The sequence below is a fragment of the Piliocolobus tephrosceles genome, chromosome 4, assembly GCF_002776525.5.
Source record: "Piliocolobus tephrosceles isolate RC106 chromosome 4, ASM277652v3, whole genome shotgun sequence".
In the NCBI taxonomy this organism is placed as follows: Eukaryota; Metazoa; Chordata; class Mammalia; order Primates; family Cercopithecidae; genus Piliocolobus; species Piliocolobus tephrosceles.
In genome coordinates this window covers 78,071,435-78,093,264 of record NC_045437.1, presented here as the reverse complement: position 1 = coordinate 78,093,264, position 21,830 = coordinate 78,071,435, and the positions used below count along the sequence as shown (strand labels likewise).

The window sequence follows — 21,830 nt, the reverse complement described above, 5'->3', positions numbered from 1 at the left end:
ACAAACAGGAGCAAGGTTATCTTGAGGCTCCAGGTGCTAAGAGGGACAGTCCAAGCAGAAAACCCATTCCCCAAAGTCACTGTCATCCCTAGAGCAGGGTGCAGGGGCAGAGAAGGACAGGAGACCCTCCAGTCAAGAAGTTGGCAGCCAAAAGCTGAGGAAACCCACCCTGGAAGTTTTGCTTAGGGACTCTGAGTTTAAACTTTGAACCACATCCTTATAAATTTGTATTTGAACTTGAAAACACTAACCTGACGCCTTTTAAAACCTATACCAAAGGTGGGGATAGGGTTTGATGACTAATCAAGTTCATCTCTATGAAGTACTTGAACTAGCAATCCCTCTGTCCGCGACATATCTCCCGCAAAGGAAAGGCTCATGGCTGCCTTTGCTCTTCAGACAGTAAGGATTTTGGCTTTCTGCCTTGCCCGCAGGGCCACAGCACTCACCATTCCGAGTCCTAGTCCAAGCTGACAGCGTCTTCCTGTCCTACTGAGATAAAGCTCCAGCTGAAAGCTTGCTCTTGCTCTGAAATCTGCAGAAGTCCTGGGGAGTTCATCTCCTGAGACCAGCCCTTAGTCAATGAAGGATGCCAGTCAGAGGATAAAAACCCCAGGGTTCGTGCCAGTGGGAGGTATGGCTGGGGCTGTTCTTCACAAACTGTAACGTGCTCGTGAATTGCCTAGGAATCTTAATAAAATTCAGACTCTAATTCAGTAGGTCTGAGTTGGAGCCTGAAATTCTGCATTTATAATTCTTTTTTTCTTTTTCTTTTCTTTTTTGAGACGGGATCTCACTCTGTCACTCAGGCTGAAGTGCAGTGGCCCAGTCACAGCTCACTGCAGCCTTGACTTCCTGGGCTCAAGCAATCCTCCCACCTCAGTCTCCCAAGTAGCTGGGACTGCAGGCATGTGCTACCTTTCCTGGCTAATTTTAAAATTTTTTTTTTATAGAGACAGGGTCTCTCTATGTTACTCAGGCTGGTCTCAAACTCCTAGAATGAAGTGATCCTCCTGCCACTGCTTCTCAGAGTGCTGGTATTACAAGCATGAGCCAACACCCCCGGCCTGAGATTCTGCATTTTTTAAGAGGATCCCAGGTGAGGCTGAGGCTGCTTACCTGGGGACTACACTTTGATGCCCCTACCGGTGCTTTCTGCAATTTCCTCCCAAATAACCTGTCTGCTCTCAAATTCTTGTCAGAGGCTTTGTTTCTGGAGAAAGCATTTTTTTTTCTACCTCTCTACTTATATTCCAGGCTCCTTGTTCTTAATTTTCACCAAGACCAGCCACTACCTTACAATGTGACCCAAGGAAATAACTTCATTTCCTCATCTCTACAATAAGAGTTTAGACTGTCCAGTTCCCCTTCCCACTCCAGCATTTTAAAGATTTTCTCATTATTCTAGTGATTATGGAACTTCTCACACTTTTTTGGATCAGCTTTCCAACTCCTGTGTACAAACTTTTAAAATCAGACTGGCTTCACATTCTACTCATCTTCAAAAAATGTCTCTAAACACAAATGAAATTCGAAGACCTTTATTCAAGCATAATAGTAAAAATCCTTGACATCAGAGAGAAACAGAGATAACAAATGTTCATGCATGCAGATGACATTTTCATTGTAAAAGGAAGAAGGGGACCATTCAGAAAAACACAAGAATAGTAGTTCCAGCACAAGGCTATTAAAATTAGTATGAAACCAACAAAAGATATGAAACCAACCATAATCTGAAGACATCTAGACAGGAGGTAATAAAGATAAGAAAACACAACAGTGAATATGTATACCATGTCTGCTTTTTAAGCAAACATCTCTAGATTAACATACAAACATACACATGCTGTCCCCTTCAAGAAAATCATTTTGGAAACCCACTGTCTTACACTTATGCTTAAACATTTTTGAAATTTCTTCTTTTTCTTTTTTTTTTTTTTTTTTTTTTTTTTGAGACTCAGCTCACTGCAACCTCTGCCTTTTTGGCTCACGTGATCCTCCTCCCTCAGCCTCCTGAATAGCTGGGACCACAGGCACACACTACCACACCCAACTAATTCTTTGTATTTTTGGTAGTGAGAGGGTTTCACCATGTTGCTCAGGCTAGTCTTGAACTCCTGAGCTCAAGCAATTTTACCTAACCTCAGCCTCCTAAAATGCTGGAATTATAGGCATGAGCCACCACACCTGGCCTGAAATTTCTTTAGTTTATGAGAAATCAAGTATACAACCATATGCATAATTCAGTATCACCACTTTTGTCACCACTTTTGTACCCAAAATAATACAACCGAGCCTAAATGCAAACTTTATTTCCAGTAATTTAATAAACTTCCCAAATATTAATATAGTTCATTCATGTAACTGTCAGCTATTGCTGCATAACAGACAACCCCCAAAATCACAGTGGCACACAAAAATAAGTAGTCATGTGTCATTCAAGAGTCTTCATGTCTGCTGGGTTGCTCTGCTTCAGGCTGTGAGTCCTTGGGTTGGCTGAGATGCCTCTGCAATACGTGAATTCAGTCTGGTACCCAGATGCTAATAGGCAGCTATGTGACCTCACGGCAGAGGTCACATGTTCCTGAGAACAGAAACACAGGGTGCTTCTAAAGGCAAGACTGGTGGTAGGTATACTGATATCTCTCCACATTCCATTCTAAAGCAAGTCACATAGCCAAGTCCAAGATCAATAAATGGCTCTCACAGAGTTATTGGTATATGGAGTGAATATATGATGAATAATCTATCAGTTCTTAAATTATGATGATTTATCCATATGGAAGTCATTAAAAAGAAGGCATTTTCCAAGGAGGGGTGCCAAAAGTGATGTGAGTAATAACGTTATTGAAATAAGTGTATAGCTACATAATGGGACCATCTTAGATGCACAAATTTTGTTTGTTTTTAAAAGTTATTTTACTGCCTTTTATGTAAGTCAAACTTCATGCTTGCCTCAGTGAAAGCATTCAATTCCTATTTATGATTGGATTGTCCTGGAACCTATACACGGAGGCTCCCAAAAGATATCAAGTCAGCATTTCCTTATTTCCCCTCTTTCATTTAAAAAAAAACAAAACAAAATATTTTAAAAAGGAAACAAAAATACCGCAATCTCCATTATGATGTCGCCATGCTGAGGCTTGGCAAGTCAAAAGTATAAGGATGAAAAGGCACCACCAATTCGTGCGAGTCGGCTAGGCTTCTCGGTGCTATTCCAGATAGTCAGGAGCCCTGGGTTCCAGCCAAGGTGATCCAGGTCGCTTAGCGGCTCCTATCACCTCAGCTGCTTGCTCCACTTCTCCGGGTTTCCAGTTCTCCATCGTAAATGTGCTCCCTGGCACAGCCTCCCCTGACACTCAGACATCCACCAATCCGTTAGATGCTGGAGGTTTTCTGGAGACACTGTTTCCCTAATGAGGACTGCTTTGTACAGTCACTGATAGCAGCTCTAGAAAGTGTAACAGCTTTTTTATGTCAAAAGATGTTCCTCGCGCTCCGGCCCTAGGGGAGCCGCCTTCCAGACCTGTCTACCCGGGAGCCTCCACCCCGCGCACTTCCCGGACTTCTCCCGAGACCCGAGAGCGCTGACTTTCCCCTACTCGCGATAGCCCTGGGGGTGACACTGAGGGCCCCCTCACTTGCAGCCCCCACCTCCCTGCAGCCGGAGGGTCAGAGGTTCGCGGCCCGGGCAGGCAGCGCCAGTGCCCTTTGGAGCTGGGCGGGGCGGGCAGAGCGGGCACGGCCGGGCGTCGGGGCCACAGGCATTGCACTCTAGCCCTGGCCATGGAGCGGCTGGCATCAGGCGAGGTGTTCATGAGCCAGGCCATCCAGCCGGCGCACGCCACTGCCCGCGGTGAGCTGAGCGCTGGGCAGCTGCTCAAGTGGATCGACACTACCGCCTGCCTGGCGGGTAGGCGGGCGCCGGGGCTCTGCGGGAGCGGCGGCGGCGGCTAGGGGTGGCGGGGAGGAGGAAGGCGCGGAAGGTACTTGCGGACAGCTGAGCCCTGAGCAACAAGGGGTAGGGGTGTTGCGACAGTTAGCCCGCGCTGGGCGTGGCCGAGACCAACGGTTCCCAAATGTGTGGCTCTCAGGACTCCTTCATTCCATTAAATAAGTGACGAGCCTAGACAGCTTTTGCGGCGTTTTTTGTTTGTTTTTTTGTTGTTGTTTTTGAGACAAGGTCTCACTCTTGCCCAGGCTGGAGTGCGGTGGTGCCATCAGAGCTCGCTGCAGCCTCAACGTCCTGAGCTAAAGCAATCCTCCCACCTCAGCCTCCAGAGTAACTGGGACCACAGACACACGCTACCAGGCCCAGCTAATTTGGGGGTTTTTGTTTTGTTTTGCTTTTGTAGAGATGGGGGTCTCACTATGTTGCCCAGGCTGGTCTCAGACTCCTGGACTCAAGTGATCCGGAAGTGTTGGGATTACAGGTGTGAGCCACCGCACCCAGCCAGCTTTTATGTAGGCTATTTATGTCACATTTACTATAACAGAAATTTAAAAATTTTTAATTATTTTTAAAAAAGAAATGGACTACATGTTGACATAACATTTTTAATTAAAGAAATAACTATTTTCCACAAGAATAAAAGTGCAGCTAGAGGAGTGGTGATAGGTTACATCCTGGCCAGTCTCTCTAAAGTCTGGCTAAGGGAGGATTGCTGACTTCTCATACCTGCTTCTCATTCACCGTGCTGCTACCACACCCTTACGTAGTCTCTGGAAAACTCCACTGTGTTCTTGTTAGAGAATGACAGTAAAAATAGCAAAAACATTTATTAAGGACTGAATTATGCCCCCCATGCCACCCACCGAAATTTATACATTGAAGTCCTAACCCCTGGTGTGGCTCTATTTGGAGTGAAGAATTAAGGCTAATGAGGTCATAAGAGTGGAATTCTGGTCCCATAAATTAATGTCCTTATAAGAAGAGACACTGGAGAGCTTCATCTCTCTGCCATGTGAGGCCACAGCAGGAAGACAGCCATCCACAGGCCAGGAAGAGAGCCCTCGCTGGGACCTACACGGGCAAGCACCTCGATCTGGAACCGCCCTGCCTCCACAACTGTGAGAAATCAATGACTTGTTTAAGCCTTTTTTTTTTTTTTTAACAGGATTTGAGATTAGTTATATTAAGGTAACAATGGAAACATGCATACAAAATTAATCCACACGTAGGAAAAAGAAACAATACAGAAACCACTGAGGTTGCTAATAATAATGATGCGTATTTCCAAGGCAACTGAATACATTATGAGACCAGTGAAGTGACTTTTAGTTACCTTGTTTAGTGCCTCTGTCTGGTGATGGAGAAACAGTGGCCCACCTGCAGTTGTCATCATTTCTATGACCTGACATCTTTCAAAACCATGGAAAGATTCAACTGACAATCAATTACTCTATACTTTAATAGTTACATTACTATTAGTAGTATAATATTACTCACTGATAATATTAATATTACTAATATTAAGAAAACCTGTGTGATAAAGTTGGTTTGGGCAATATGAATAACGCCTGTGTTAAACACTCTGTGGTGACCCGAGGCACCACATAAGCAGAGGACATTATTTAGCCAAGGTGTAACTGAATCTGTATAGTAATACAAAACTGATTTCTCTGGGATTTTCTCAGAGTTTTTTATAGGCCAGGATTATCTTTTTAGCCACATTACTGCAATCCCAGTCATGGCCCCAAGGCATTGCTATGACCCCTAGGCACTGCTGGATTTCAAAATGTCTTCTCAATATTTAAAGAAAGATGAAATATTCTCACTATCCTCACTTCTGTCTGTGGCCCCATTATTTTTCCAGTTCCTTAAGTCTTTTTTTTTTTTTTTTTTTGAGACGGGGTTTCACTCTTGTTGCCCAGGCTGGAGTGCAATGGCACGATCTCGGCTCACCACAACCTCCGCCTCCCAGGATCAAGCAATTCTCCTGCCTTAGCCTCCCTAGTAGCTGGGATTATAGGCATGTGCCACCACGCCCAGCTAATTTTGTATTTTTGGTAGAGAAGGGGTTTCTCCATGTTGGTCAGGCTGGTCTTGAACTCCCAACCTCAGGTGATCTGCCCGCCTCGGCCTCCCAAAGTGCTGGGATTACAGGCGTGAGCCACCGCGCCCGGCCAGTTCCTTAAGTCTAAAGGCTTGAAGCCATCTGAGTAATCCTCTATCTCACATGTCCGTGTATTGTTTTGGAACATCTTACACACACAGTTTTCTATTTGTGAATCTAGTGGCACCCGACTCCTCTAGTTGAGCAAGTCAAAAGTCTAGGAGTCATCCTTGATATCTCTCTCTCCACCTTACTTCTCCCTTCACATACTCTATGCATGGAGCAAGTCCTATCAATGTTACCCCCTAAAGGAATCTCTGAAATCCAAGCACTATGCTGCACCCCCAATACGATCATCTAGTCCAAGCTCTCATCATCTTTCATGCAGACTTCAGCAGTGATTTCCAAATCGGTCTCCATTCATTCTGGTCTCCTCTCCACACTGCTTCTAAAGTAACCTTTGAAGATGCTAATCTGATCATGTCATATGTTTTGTTCATTTTTCCCTTTCTTTTCTTCACCAAGGGCTTTAAGGATTTTTCTAACATGTTCAAGTGCTTCCTATTAAAAAATCTCCCACAGATAATAATTATAAACTCTGGGCAAAACACTAAATAAAAGAGATTAAAGCAGGTGAAAAGTGAACAAAAGTAGGCTTAGAACACTTGAAAGTTAACACATGAAAGAACAAAATGGTGTTGGCGTTTTCTGTGTTTGTTTTTTAAATGACTTGAAGCCTGAAAGAAAATGCCAGTCTGCTCCCAGCTATGGTTCTGATGGTAAACCCATAGGCTTGCTTGTTTGAAGAGTTCAAAGACAGGGTTTGGGAAAAGTACAGCTACTGAAATACAACAGGGAAAGTTCCAGAAAGGAAAGAGCCAGAGAGCGCGAGCCCTAAAATCTAACTATCATCTTTGTCCAGATATCTAGCAAATCTTGAATCATGTATACTAGGACATACTCCAGACCTCCTGGTTGAGGCCAAAAGAACTGAAAATAGTTGTGTCCATCTCTAGGTAGACAGATTATAGTTTCAGTTTGGTCAGGTTAACTGCTTGCTTTAAAAAACAAAACCAAAAACAAAACCAACACTTTTCTGAGAAACACAGTTTCTACAATGGATCACTCACAATGGCTAGGATATTATCCAAAATTACTTGACATACAAAGGGAAACATGATTGATTCTTAAGAGAAAAGACAATCAATGGAGATTCATCCCTAGATGACCCTGATGCTGGAATTAAGCTTCAAGGATTTTAAAGCAACTAGTATAACTGGGCTCAAGAATATAATGAAAAATATGATAATAAAGATTGCTGTAATCCCAACACTTTGGGAGGCTGAGGCGGGTGGATCACTTGAGGTCAGGAGTTTGAGACCAGCCTGGTCAACATGATGAAACCCTGTCTCTACTAAAAACACAAAACTTAGCCACGTGTGGTGGCAGGCACCTGTAATCCCAGCTACTCGGGAGGCTGAGGCAGGAGAATCACTTGAATCTGGGAGGTGGAGATTGCAGTGAGCCGAGATTGTACCACTGCACTCCAGCCAGTGCAAAAGAGTGAGACTCCATCTCAAAAGAAAAAAAAAAAAAAAACATTGAAAAGGCAGTACCTTTCTGCAGAGTAATAGAAACTATTTTTTGAAAGCCAAATGGTAATTCCAGAACTGAAAAATAGTGTCTAAAATAACAAACTCAGTGGCTAGGCTTAACAGCAGAATGGACATGACTGAGAAAAGAGTTAGTAAATGCAAAAATACATCACTAGAAATTATCCAATCTAAGAACAGAAAAAAAATTTTAAAAATAAAGTGTGGCCAGGCACAATGGTTCATGCCTGTAATCCTAGCACTTTGGGAGGCTCAGGTAGGAGGATGGTTTGAGCCCAGAAACTCAAGACCAGCCTGGGCAACATAGGGAGATCCTGTCTCCACCAAAAAAATAAAAAATAAAAAATGTTAAAATTAGCCAGGCATGGCACCATGTACCTGTAGTCCCAGCTACTCAGGAGGCTGAGGTGGGAGGATGACTTGAGCCTGGGAGGTCGAGGCTGCAGTGAGCCATGATTCCACCACTTTACTCCAGCCTGGGCAACAGAGCAAGACCCTGTCTCAAAAAAAAAAAAAAAAAAAGACATAAATAAAATAAAATATCAGAGATTTGTGGAAAAATAAAACGTAAACGTAATTGGAGTTCCAAATATGGTGAAAGACATACAATTACAGATTCAAGGTCATAGAACATCAAGAAAAACTAATACAGGCCGGACACGGTAGCTCACACCTGTAATCCCAGCACTTTGGGAGGTCGAGGCAGGCAAATCACCTGAGGTCAGAAGTTCAAGACCAGCCTGGCCAACGTGGTGAAACCCCATCTCTACTAAAAATACAAAAATTAGTTGGGCATGGTGGCACACGCCTGTAATCCCAGCTACTCAGGAGGCTGAGGCAGGAGAATCGCTTGAACCCAGGAGGCAGAGGTTACAGTGAGCCAAGATTGTGCCACCACACTCCAGCCTGGATGACAGAGCGAGACTCTGTCTCCAATTTAAAAAAGAAAGAAAGAAAGAAAAACGAATACAAAGAATACATCCAGGCATATCATAGTCAAAATCATTAAGAGAAAATCTTGAATGCAGCCAGACTGAAACACCATATATAAGAGAACAATAATTAGAATTATCACTGACCTCATCAGAAACAGTGGAGACCAGAAGGCAGTGCAACAATATATTGAAGAATAATAGTTACAAAAACTTTCAACCAAAAGCTTCAAGGCACTGTGCATAGCCTATCCTCAGCCTTCACTCCAGCCTCATCTCACCCACTCTCCCTCCTACTCTCTGCATGGTAGTCACCAGGACCTTTGTACTTACTGTTCCCTCTGCTCAGCAGGCCCTCCCCTCTGCTGCCCTCAAGCCTTCCTGGACACCCCACCTAGTGTATTATCTCAGTTACTGACTCTCATAAAATCCCTGTTTTCTTCAGAGCGCTTAGTCCATTTTGTCCTTATATATTTGTATTAGTCCATTTTCATGCTGCTGATAAAGACATACCTGAGACTGGGTAGTTTATAAAGAAAAAGAGATTTAATGGACTCGCAGTTCCACGTGGGTGGGGAACCCTCACAATCATGGCGGAAGGCGAAAGGCACTCATTACATGGTGGCGGCAGGAGAGAAAATGAGAACCAAGCAGAAGGGGTTTCCCCTTATAAAACCATCACATCTCATGAGGCTTATTCACTATCATGAAAATAGCACAGGAAAGATCCGCCCCCATGATTCAATTATCTCCCACCACTTCCTTCCCACAACATGTGGGAATTATGGGAGCTACAATTCAAGATGAGGTTTGGGTGGGGACTCAGCCAAACCATATCAATATCCATTTAATTAACCTCTGGCTCATCCACTAGACTCCACGAGAGCAGGGGTCCTGGCCAGCACCTTACACAGAGGCTGCCTTGCATAACACAGGTGCTCAATCAATATCTGCTGAAGGAAGGAAGGAATGAAGGAAGGTTACCGCTATTTTTATCAGTCATCATTTCATACTTACTTTACAATCACTTAGCTTCTCTTAGTTCTCCCAGGAAATCAGAAACAGCTTTAGGGTTTTCCACTTCTGCTGGTACACTGTACGAAGGGCAATCAAAAATCAAGAACCAGAACAAGCCAGTCCTGTGAGTTCATGTCATCTAATTGACACTTGTTTAAAAACACAGCATGCATGTAATGACACGTGAAGCCAGGACCCTATGGTGTTCCCCATATTTTTTTTTTTCTTTTAGTTTAATGACCCTTGAAAATCAATAGCATAAATCATGATTATTGAGCTCCTGAAACCCATATTGAGTCACGTACTTCTCTGGTACTGTTCTCTGGTTTGTCTAACCTCTTTCCTGAAAGTTCCTATTGCTTTTATAGTCAAAATCAGTATTTAGGACAATGCATTTAATCTTTCTAAATCTAAATTTTCTTATTTATAAAAGAGAGCTAATAATAGTACCAACTTCATGTAATTAACATGCTTAAATGACTAGTCCAGTGCCTGATCAATAATAAATGCTTAATAAAAAGTAACTGTCATGATTTTATTACTTTTTGATCCCTTAAGAAGCCTTGTGCTGTATATACAGGATACCCAATATAAACAATAAAAGTTTAATTTTTTTTTTTTTTTTTTTTACTGGTTACTGCATTTTAGTTATCATTTAAGTCATTCACAATTGATAACTCAGCCGGGCATGGTGGCTCACGCCTGTAATTCCAGTGCTTTGAGGGGTCAAGGCGGGAGCATCACTTGAGCCCAGGAGTTTGGGACCAGCTTGGGCCAAATCATGAGAATCTGTCTCTACAAAAAATATTTTAAACAATTTTTTAAAAGTTAGCTAGCTGTGGTGGCACGTGCCTATAGTCCTAGCTACTCAGGAGGCTGAGGCAAGATCACTTGAGCCCAGGAGTTCGAGGCTGGAGTGAGCTATGATCATGCCACTACACTCCAGCCTGGGTGATAGAGACCTCGTCTCTTAAAAAAAAAAAAAAAGAAAAAAATACTCAAGATACTCATGTTGGTCTATATTATAACACTTTATTACTAAGAATTAATAACCTCAACATCCCGTTCCCTCATGTCAAGCAACTGGAATGAATGTTTATTAAGTATTCTTTAATCAATGATTTAAGCATGTATTTGCAAGGTTTCAGTAGTTCCCTGGAAAACTTAAGCTCTAAAAGGGTACTGACTATGGCTGGATCTCTAAGTGCCACAGAGTGGACTGCTTAAAAGATAGAGCTCATGCACTGGCTCACGCCTGTAATCCCAGCACTTTGGGAGGCTGAGGTGGGCAGATCACAAGGTCAGGAGATTGAGACCATCCTGGCTAATATGGTGAAACTCTGTCTCTACTAAAAATACAAAAAATTAGCTGGGCATGGTGGTGCACGCCTGTAGTCCCAGCTACTCGGGAGGCTGAGGCAGAAGAATCACTTGAACCCGGGAAGCGGAGGTTGCAGTGAGCCAAGATCGCACCATTGCACTCCAGCCTGGGTGACAGAGTGAGACTCTGTCTGGAAAAAAAATAATAATAACTCATTCAACTCAGTGTCTGGAAATCAGCAAGAACTTAACAAATGTTTGGTGCAATGAATTCAATTGAGTCCACCTCGAGCCTTCCTACAGTCCAATTCTTCCATATTCCCTTCCTTTCCCTGAACTAGTTGGAAGGACGGTTCCTTCCAACTAGTAACATTTGAATGTCCAATTTTCTGCAGAATTAGATCCTAGAAAGGAATGTGTTAAATATGTGCCCAGTGGAGTATCTCTCATGTCTTCTTACCTAGGACTATCAATTAATACATAGGTAGTTATAATGATCCAGTACACAAAGGAAGACAAATTCAGTACAATTTACTCTTTTCTCTTGATCATGTGGCACCAGGACTGAAGTCTCCAAAACTAAAATGAGGTCAAAAGTTCTTATAAAGCCAATATAATCTGTTTGGCTTTCAATTGACTGTTTCTCAAAATCAAATCTGGCAGAAGCACATGTCAAAATCTTTCCCACAGAGTATAAATTCTGGTATTTTTTTATGTAAAGCAAATCCAGCAATCAAAAAAAAAAAAAAAAATCTGAGCAAATTACGTGCAGACATAGAACATGGAAATAACCAAGCTTCTTCCTGAACTCTCCCACCCTACTCAATACTCCTCCTTCAAGGTCATTAATGTATACTGAATTTGGCATAAATTTGGTAATAATAAAATAAATATTGACCAAATATCTACTGTGTGCCCATCTCTCTTTCTCTGATACCCAGAGAAGATCCTCTTTGATTTGGGATGACTTGGGGTTTCCCATACCACTCAGTGCTTACAGTGGTTAAATCATTCACACAGCCGGGCGCGGTGGCTCACGCCTGTAATCCCAGCACTTTGGGAGGCGGAGGCGGGCAGATCACGAGGTCAGGAGATCGAGACCATCCTGGCTAACACAGTGAAACCACGTCTCTACTGAAAATACAAAAAAATTAGCCGGGCGTGGTGGCAGGTGCCTGTAGTCCCGGCTACTCGGGAAGCTGAGGCAGGAGAATGGCGTGAACCCGGGAGGCGGAGCTTGCAGTGAGCCGAGATAGCGCTGCTGCGCTCCAGCCTGGGAGACAGAGGGAGACTCCGTCAAAAAAAAAAAAAAAAAAATCATTTAACTTGTGATGCCTTGATTTTAAAACAAGGATAGTACCTGCTAAAATATTTAAAGCCAGCACCAACTTACTAACATTGCTATTTCAATAGCTAGATTTGTGGGATATTGGTATTAAATTTCAAATACAAGATCATGTAAGTTAAAATTTAGGATGAAGTGCAGTAATTACCATACAGTAGAAACATAACAGAGCAGAGAAGCTTGTAGGAGCCAGTTGATCCACAAATTGTGGGCACAGTGGTGCTATAATGAATGAGGGATGGGTGACTAAGATCAATGCACTTACATTTCATTCCTTTCCCTTATATTGAAATATTCTAATATCACCACTAAAGCAGCACGTTTTTATGTATTTTTTGAAGCTGAGAAACATGCTGGAGTTTCCTGTGTTACAGCCTCAGTGGATGACATACAGTTTGAGGAGACAGCTAGGTAAGTGACATTGCTCCATCACTCCTTTCTTCTAGGTTTGTTGGTTCATCTGGGACGTGTATTGGTGGCACCTAAGCTTATTCATTCAGAGGTAGTGATCTTGTTTCTTAATAAAATAAGTAACATGTGACCCAATTTAAGTAAAAAAAAATCACAGAGCCTATTTATAAGAAACACTCCTAAGTGTAACTTCACAGTCTTAATTTTGTGGAGAAATAGTTCTCAGCCTTAGATGCATTGTGGCATAAGACATAACAGCCAAACAGACTTTCTGTAAGCTCCTTTTTTTAATTGTCTTACTCTGCTGCCCAGACTGGAGTGCAGTAGTGTGATCTCGGCTCACTGCAACCTCTTCCTCCTGGGCTTAAGTGATCCTCCTGTCTTAGCCTCCCAAGTAGCTGGGACTACAGGCAAGTGCCACCACCATGCCCACCTGGCTAATTTTTTTTTTTTTTTTTTTTTGTAGAGACAGGGTTTCATCATCTTGTCCAGGCTGATCTCAAACTCCTGGGCTCAAGTGGTCCACCCACTGGCTTCCCAAAGTGCCGGGATTACAGGCGTGAGCCACCATGCCTGGCCACTATAAGCTAATTATTAATGTCCCCGTCCTGTACTAGAAGAATAACTAATGATAATAAGTATCTTTATGACGGTGAATTTCATCATTAGGTTGTTAGGTAAACACTAATTCATCTAAGTAGAGAGAGTAAATTATGAAAAACATTTTACGTGTGAAAGTTCTTAACCATCTCTTATTGTAGAAAATTTCAAGATACACAAACATTTCAAATGTACGTATTTAGGTTGGTAATTGCGAAAACTGCGGTTACTTTTGCACCAACCTATAAAACGAGAATGTATCCCGGGGACCCCTCACCCCCAGCTGTAGCAATTATCAACTCACAGACACTCTTGCTTTATCAATACCTCTCTATACTCCCCCATATGCCTGGATTGTTTTGAAGAAAATCCCAAGCATCATCTATCTACAGTTATGCATCACTTAATGATGGAATATGTTCTGAGAAATGCATCCCTAATGACTTCATCCTTGTATGAACATCATAGAGTGTACTTACACAACCTCAACAGTACAGCCTCTTACACACGTAGGGTATGTGGTGTAGCCTATTGTTCCTAGGCTACAAATCTGTGAGGCCTGTTACTGTACTGAAAATTGTAGGCAATTGTAATACCGTGGTGACTATTTGTGTGTCTAAACATGGCTAAACATTAAAAAGATACAGTAAAATACAGTATAAAAGATTAAAAAATGGTACATCTGGCCAGGCGCGGTGGCTCACGCCTGAAATTCCAGCACTTTGGGAGGCCAAGGTGGATGGATCACCTGAGGTCAGGAGTTTAAAACCAGCCTGGCCAATGTGAAACCCCATCTCTACTAAAAGTACAAAAATTAGCCAGGTGTGGTGGCGGGCGCCTTTAATCCCAGCTACTCAGGAGGCTGAGGCAGGAGAATAATTTGAACCCAGAAGGCAGAGGTTGCAGTGAGCCCAGATTACACCATTACACTCCAGCCTGTGTGACAAGAGCGAGACTCCGTCTCAAAAAAAAAAAAAAAAAGGTCCACCTGCATAGGACACGTAGAAGGCTGAAAGTTGCTCTGCGTGAGTCAGTGAGTGAGCGCTGAGCAAATGTGAAGGCCCCAGACATTACTGTACACTACCATAGATTTATAAACACCACGCACTTAGGCTACACCAAATTTATTTTAAAAATTTTCTTTCTTTAATTATAAATTAACTTTAGATTACTGTAATGTTTTTACTTTATAAACTTAAAAAAATTATTGATTCTTTTGTAATAATACTGACCTTAAAACACCAGCCTTTTATAGAACTGTACAAAAATATTTTTCTTTATGTCCTTACCTTATTCTATAAGCTATTTTCTATTTTTTTAATTTGTTATTAAAAACTGTGACACAAACACATACATTAGCTTAGGCCTACACAGGGTCGGGATCACCGATATCACTGTTCTGCTTCCACATCCTGTCTCACTAGAAGGTCTTATGGGATTTATTAAACCAGGATTCAGTATAGGTAATAGGTCTCTTAAGTGTCTTTTAACATAAAATTTTCCCTTCCTTCTTTTATCTTGCAATTTATTTTTTAAAGAAACCTGGTCATTTGTTTTATAGAATTTACACATTCTGTATTTGCTCACTGTAACCTTGATTAATGTGTTCTCTTGTCCTTTGTATTTCTTGTAATCTGACAGTTACATCTAAAAATTGACATGATGAAAGTTTGATTTTTTTTTTTCTTTGAGATGGAGTCTTGCTCTGTCACCCAGGCTGGAGTACAATGGCGCGATCTTGACTCACTGCAACCCGGGTTCAAGCGATTCTCCTGCCTCAGCCTCCCAAGTAGCTGGGACTACAGGCCCCTGCTACCATGCCCTGATAATGTTTGTATTTTTAGTAGAGACAGGGTTTTGTCATGTTGGCCAGGCTCAAACTCCTGACCTCAAGTGATCCACAGTGCTGGGATTACAGGCACCTGCCACCACGCCCAGCTGATGAAGGTTTGATATTTTGGTAAAAATTTCTCATGTTAAGGCCATATAACATCTAATAATCATAGGCTACAACCATTCTGTCATTAGATATTGGTAACATGGTAATATGCTAATTCTACCATTTCTTCTTCATTTATTTTCTAAAATACTTCTCTAGAGGGAAACTCTCACTAATGACCTGAGTATCCTGAGGAAAAGTTTGTCCAGGAAAGGCTTGACTCCTTCCCTTTATTCATTAGGAACGTACAGATTTTCATGTACTTGATGTGTTACAATTCATCAATGTTATTATTTTTTTTTTTTTTTTTTTTTTGAGACAGAGTTTCACTCTTGTCACCCAGACTGGAGTTCAATGGCGCAATCTCGGCTCACGGCAACCTCTGCCTCCTAGGTTCAAGCAATTCTTCTGCCTCAGCCTCCCGAAGTAGCTGGGATTACAGGTGCCCACCACCAGGCCCAGCTAATCTTTTTGTATTTTTAGTAAAGATGGGGTTTCACCATGTTGGCCAGGCTGGTGTCAAACTCCTGACCTCAGGTGATCTGCCTGCCTCGGCCTCGCAAAGTGTTGGGATGACAGGCGTGAACCACTGGGCCTGTGCAATGTTATTATTCTTACAGAAGCTCACACTGCCGCGTCTTTGCGCAGTGGGAGCTTCTCCAGTTTCATCCCTAAGTCCCTTGAACAACAGCCATAACTCCTTGGCCTTCTGCTATAAAATGTTTCAGTCTCATCTTTTACATTTCCCCCCCACAAACTTAGAATCCATTACTTTTCCAAGGAGTCCTGATTCCTTGCAGTAGAAATGAGAAGCAGAGACCACAACCTGGGCAGGAAAGGTGCTCCTCACATCAAAATGGGCATTAGTTCTCAGCCTTTTCAGTGGACAGAATTAGAAATTATGTATTTTTAAAGCATTTATATTAATAATCTGTAATAATTTAGGGTTATATGGTTTTACTTAATTTCTTTGATTTTATGTCTGTATTTCTGGTTTTTAATTTTTTTTATGCTGAATGTCTTGATATTTAAAGACATAAACTTATTTGATTCAAATTAATATGTATATACACATTAATTAGATTCAGAATAGCAGTACCAATATTATCACTAACAAATGAATAGAGAAAGCAGTTTAAGATATTTATGAAGTTTCTTTCTCAAACTATATCTCATCTGGTACAGTCAAGTCACTGTATTTTGAAGTCACTTGAAATAATCCTTTTCCATGTGGTTAAGCTGCTGACTTCATACATTCTTAAGTTCATTTGTGTAATTTGCTTTTTTATTTTGTAGGAATGACTTTTATTTCCATTTAATTTTGTTTTATAGTTTAAAATATCTACAGGTACCAGAGTCCGATCTGGAAAATAGACCCATTTCACCCTGGGGAATCTGGCTTCTCCCTACCTTCTATCTAGGCCCCTCCTTCTGTCTCTATGTAACCATTTTATTTATTTTGTGGCTTATCTTTCTTTTTTAATGTAAAGAAATATTTGTATGTATCCGTGTTACTTTAAAGATAAATTTCAACACACTATATATATTTTTCTCCACCTCATTTTTTTCACTTAAAATAAAAATGAGGTGGAAAAAAGTATATATAGTGTATAAAGTATACGCTGTAAAAGTATATAGTATTTCTATCTAGAAAATCACTCCATATCAATATGTAGTCATATGCTGCATAGCAGCATTTTGGTCAGTGACAGCGGTCCCATAAGATTTTAATACTGGTCTTGTGTGGGAGCTCACGCCGGTAATCCTTGCACTTTGGAAGGCTGAGGTGGGTGGATCATCTGAGGTCAGGAGTTTGAGACCAGAGTGGCCAGCATGATGAAACCCCATCTCTACAAAAAATACAAAAAATTAGCTGGGCGTAATGGCACGCGCTTGTAATCCCAGCTACTCGGGAGGTTGAGGCAGGAGAATCACTTGAACCCAGGAGACGGAGGTCGCAGTGAGCCAAGATTGCACTACTGCACTCCAGCCTGGGCAACGAGAACAAAACTCCATCTCAAAAAAAAAAAAAAAAAAAAGATTTTAATACTGCATTTTTACTGCATCTTTTCTACATTTAGCTATGTTTGGATACACGAATACTTACCATTGTTTACGGTTGCTGACAGTATTCAGCACAGTAACATCCTCTACAGGTTTGTAGCCTGGGAGCAATAGGCTAGACCATATAGCCTAGGTGTGTAGGAGGCTATACCATCTAGGTTAGTGTGGGTGCACTCAATGATGTTTCCACAACAACAGAACCACCTAATGAAGCATTTCTCCGAACACATCCCTGTCATTAAACTAGGCATAACTATAAGTAGATATTCATCATTCCTTTTAATATCTACATAGTACTCCATTGTAGAAGCACACTACATTATTCAACTGGTCCTCCACTGATGAACATTTTGATTATTTCCAGTCTTTTGCTATTACAAATAATATTTCAATTTGCAGTCTTGTGCAGATGTATGTTTGTATTTTTGCCAGTATATTTGTGGGATAGATTTCTTTCTTTTTTAAGACAGAGTCTCGCTCTGTCACCCAGGCTGGAGTGTAATGGCGTGATCTTGGCTCACTGTAGCCTCTGCCTCCCAGGTTCAAGGGATTCTCCTGCCTCAGCCTCCCTAGTAGCTGAGACTACGGGCACGTGCCACCACACCCAGCTAATTTTTGAATTTTTAGTAGAGACGGGGCTTTGCCGTGTTGGCCAGGCTGGTCTCGAACTCCTAACCTCAGGTGATCCACCTGCCTCACCCTCCCAAAGTGCTGGGATTACAGGCATGAGCCACCATGCCTGGCCTTTGTGGGATAGATTTCTAGAAATTGGATTGCTGAGTCAAAGGGTAAATGAATATGTCATTTTACTAGACATTGCCAAATTCCTCTCCATAGCAGTTGTTATGTAGGTTTTATCAGTGAAAACTTGTAAAATTGAGGGTTAATAAAACTGTGCCAGAAATTTAAATTTGTTCAGATTTCTAATATAGAAATTAATTGCTTATATAAATATGCATATGTATGTATTATTAAACTCTTTCTTTACCTCCAGTTTTTCTGCCAAAAAATGCTACAGATTATGACAGGTATGTGGAGTAACAATATATGCTCAAGGGCGTTAACCAGATGCGGTCACTCTTCTAGGTAAACCCAACTGGTTCATCTTATAGACTGTCTTTAATATATCTAGACCAGATGCAGTGGCTCATGCTGTATCCCAGCACTTTGGGAGTCCAATGCAGGAAGATCGTTTGAGCCCAGGAATTTAAGGCTCCAGTGAACCATAATTAAACCACTGCACTCCAGCCTGGATGACAGAGTGAGATATTGTATCTGAACAAGCCTCTCTACTAGGATTAAAATAGTGTGAATTGCAATTATTTACCAGAAGCCTGAATAGGGTAATGTTTCCAAGGCTGTGGAACCAGATAAGACCAGGGTTTGAACTCTGATCCTGCCAGTTGCTATGTCACTTTCTAAGGCCATTTCCTGATGGAAATGAAATGGGAATGATAATGCCCACCTCATGGGATTACTGCTTAGTGAATGGCATGTTGTTAGATTATGATACAAAGCATTTAGCATGGTGCTTGATTTTTATTATTATTATTATACTTTAAATTCTGGGGTACATGTGCAGAACGTGCAGGTTTTTTACATAGGTATACATGTGCCATGGTGGTTTGCTGCGCCCATCAACTCGTCATCTACATTAGGTATTTCTCCTAATGCTATACCTCCCCTAGCCCCCCACCCCTTGACAGGCCCCAGTGTGTGATGTTCCCCTCCCTTTGTCCATGTGTTCTCTTTGTTCAACTCCTACTTACGAGTGAGAACGTGCAGTGTTTGGTTTTCTGTTCTTGTGTTAATTTGCTGAGAATGATGGTTTCCAGCTTCATCCATTTCCCTGCAAAGGGCACAAACTCATCCTTTTTATGGCTGCCTAGTATTCCATGGTGTATGTGTGCCACATTTTCTTTATCCAGTCTATCACTGATGGACATTTGGGTTGCTTCCAAGTCTTTGCTATTGTGAACAGTGCTGCAATAAACATACGTGTGCATGTGTCTTTATAGTAGAATGATTTATAATCCTTTGGGTACATATCCAGTAATGGGATCGCTGGGTCAAATGGTATTTCTAGTTCTAGATCCTTGAGGAATCGCCATGCTCTCTTCCACAATGGTTGAACTAATTTACACTCCCACCAACAATGTAAAAGCGTTCTTATTTCCCCACATACTCTCCAGCATCTGTTGTTTCCTGAGTTTTTAATGCATTTCTCTAATGACCAGTGATGGTGAGCTTTTTTTCTTAAGTTTGTTGGCTGCATAAATATCTTCTTTTGAAAAGTGTCTGTTCATATCCTTTGCCCACTTTTTGATGGGGTTGTTTTTTCTTGTAAATTTAAGTTCTTTGTAGACTCTGGATATTAGCCCTTTGTCAGATGGATAGATTGCAGAAATTTTCTCCCATTCTGTAGGTTGCCTGTTCAGTCTGATGATAGTTTATTTTACTGGCAGAAGCGCTTTAGTTTAATTGAGCCCATTTGTCTATTTTGGCTTTTGTTGCCATTGCTTTTGGCGTTTTAGTCATGAAGTCTTTGCCCATGCCTATGTCCTGAATGGTATTGCCTAGGTTTTTTTTTTGTTTTGTTTTGTTTTGTTTTGTTTTGTTTTGTTTTTAGGATTTTTATGGTTTTAGGTCTTATGTTTAAGTCTTTAATCCATGTTGAGTTAATTTTTGTATAAGGTGTAAGGAAGGGGTCCAGTTTCAGTTTTCCGCATATGGCTAGCCAGTTTTCCTAACACCATTTATTAAATAGGAAATCCTTTCTCCATTGCTTGTTTTTGTCAGGTTAGTCAAATATTAGATGGTTGGAGATGTATGGTGTTATTTCTGAAGCCTCTGTTCTGTTCCATTGGTCTATATATCTGTTTTGGTACCAGTACCATACTGTTTTGGTTACTGATAGTATAGTTTGAAGTCAGATAGCATGATGCCTCCAGCTTTGTTCTTTTTGCTTAAGATTGTCTTGGCTATTCAGGCTCTGTTTTGGTTCCACATAAAATTTAAAGTAGTTTATCCAATTCTGTGAAGAAAGTCAATGGTAGCTTGATGGGGATAGCACTGAATCTATAAATTACTTTGGGCAGTGTGGCCATTTTCACAATATTGATTCTTCCTATCCATGAGCATGGAATATTTTCCCATTTGTTTGTGTCCTCTCTTATTTCCTTGAGCAGTGGTTTGTAGTTCTCCTTGAAGAGGTCCTTCACATCCCTTGTAAGTTGTATTCCTAGGTATTTTGTTCTCTTTGTAGCAATTGTGAATGGAAGTTCATTCATGATTTGGCTCTCTGTTTGTCTGTTATTGGTGTATAGGAATGCTTGTGATTTTTGCAGATTGATTTTGTATCTTGAGACTTTGCTGAAGTTGCTTATCAGTTTAAGAAGATTTTGGGCTGAGGTGATGGGATTTTCTAAATATACAATCATGTAATTTGCAAACAGAGACAATTTGACTTCCTCTTTTCCTATTTGAATGCCCTTTATTTCTTTCTCGTGCCTAATTGCCCTGGCCAGAACGTCTAATACTGTGTTGAAGAGGAGTGGTGAGAGAGGGCATCCTTGTCTTATGCCAGTTTTCAAAGGGAATGCTTCCAGCTTTTCCCCATTCAGTGTGATATTGGCTGTGGGTTTCTCATAAATAGCTCTTATTATTTTGAAATATGTTCCATCAATATCTAGTTTATTGAGAGTTTTTAGCATGAATGGGTTGTTGAATTTTGTTGAAGGCCTTTTCTGCACCTATTGAGATACTTATGTGGTTTTTGTCATTGGTTCTGTTTATGTGATGGATTTCGTTTATTGATATGTGTATGTTGAACCAGCCTTGCATCCCAGGGATGAAGTCGACTTGATCATGGTGGATAAGCTTTTTGATGTGCTGCTGGATTCTGTTTGCCAGTATTTTATTGAGGATTTTCACATCGATGTTCATCAGAGATATTGGCCTGAAATTTTCTTTTTTTGTTGTGTCTCTGCCAGGTTTTGGTATCAGGATGATGCTGGCCTCATAAAATGAGTTAGAGAGGAGTCCCTCTTTTTCTGTTGTTTGGAATAGTTTAAGAAGGAATGGTACCAGCTCCTCTTTGTACCTCTGGTAGAATTTGGCTGTGAATCCATCTGGGCCTGAACTTTTTTTGGTTGGGAGCTATTAATTACTGCCTCAATTTCAGCACTTGTCATTAGTCTATTCAGAGATTCGACTTCTTCCTGGTTTAGTCTTGGGAGGGTTTGTGTGTCCAGGAATTTATCCATTTCTTCTAGATTTTTTAGTTTATTTATGTAGAGGTATTTGTAGTATTCTCTGATAGTAGTTTGTATTTCTGTGGGAGCAGTGGTGATATCCCCTTTATCATTTTTTTATTGTGTCTATTTGATTCTTCTCTCTTTTCTTCTTTATTAGTCTGGCTAGCGATCTATCTATTTTGTTGATGTTTTCAGAAAAACAGCCTCTGGATTCATTGATTTTTTTGAAGGGTTTTTCGTGTCTCTATCTCCTTCAGTTCTGCTCTGATCTTAGTTA

General features: G+C 41.2%; 1 protein-coding gene across 1 annotated transcript in view; it reads left to right on the top strand.

The window, feature by feature from the left end:
• The first annotated feature begins 3,769 nt into the window (after positions 1-3,769).
• ACOT12 (acyl-CoA thioesterase 12) overlaps positions 3,770-21,830 on the top strand; it is a 66,899-nt gene continuing 48,838 nt past the window's right edge. Inside the window, exons 1-2 of the mRNA XM_023215072.3 lie at positions 3,770-3,913; positions 12,625-12,694. Of these exons, the coding sequence (XP_023070840.1) occupies positions 3,787-3,913; positions 12,625-12,694 (197 nt within the window). The 5' untranslated portion in view covers positions 3,770-3,786. The remainder of the gene's footprint in view (positions 3,914-12,624; positions 12,695-21,830) is intronic.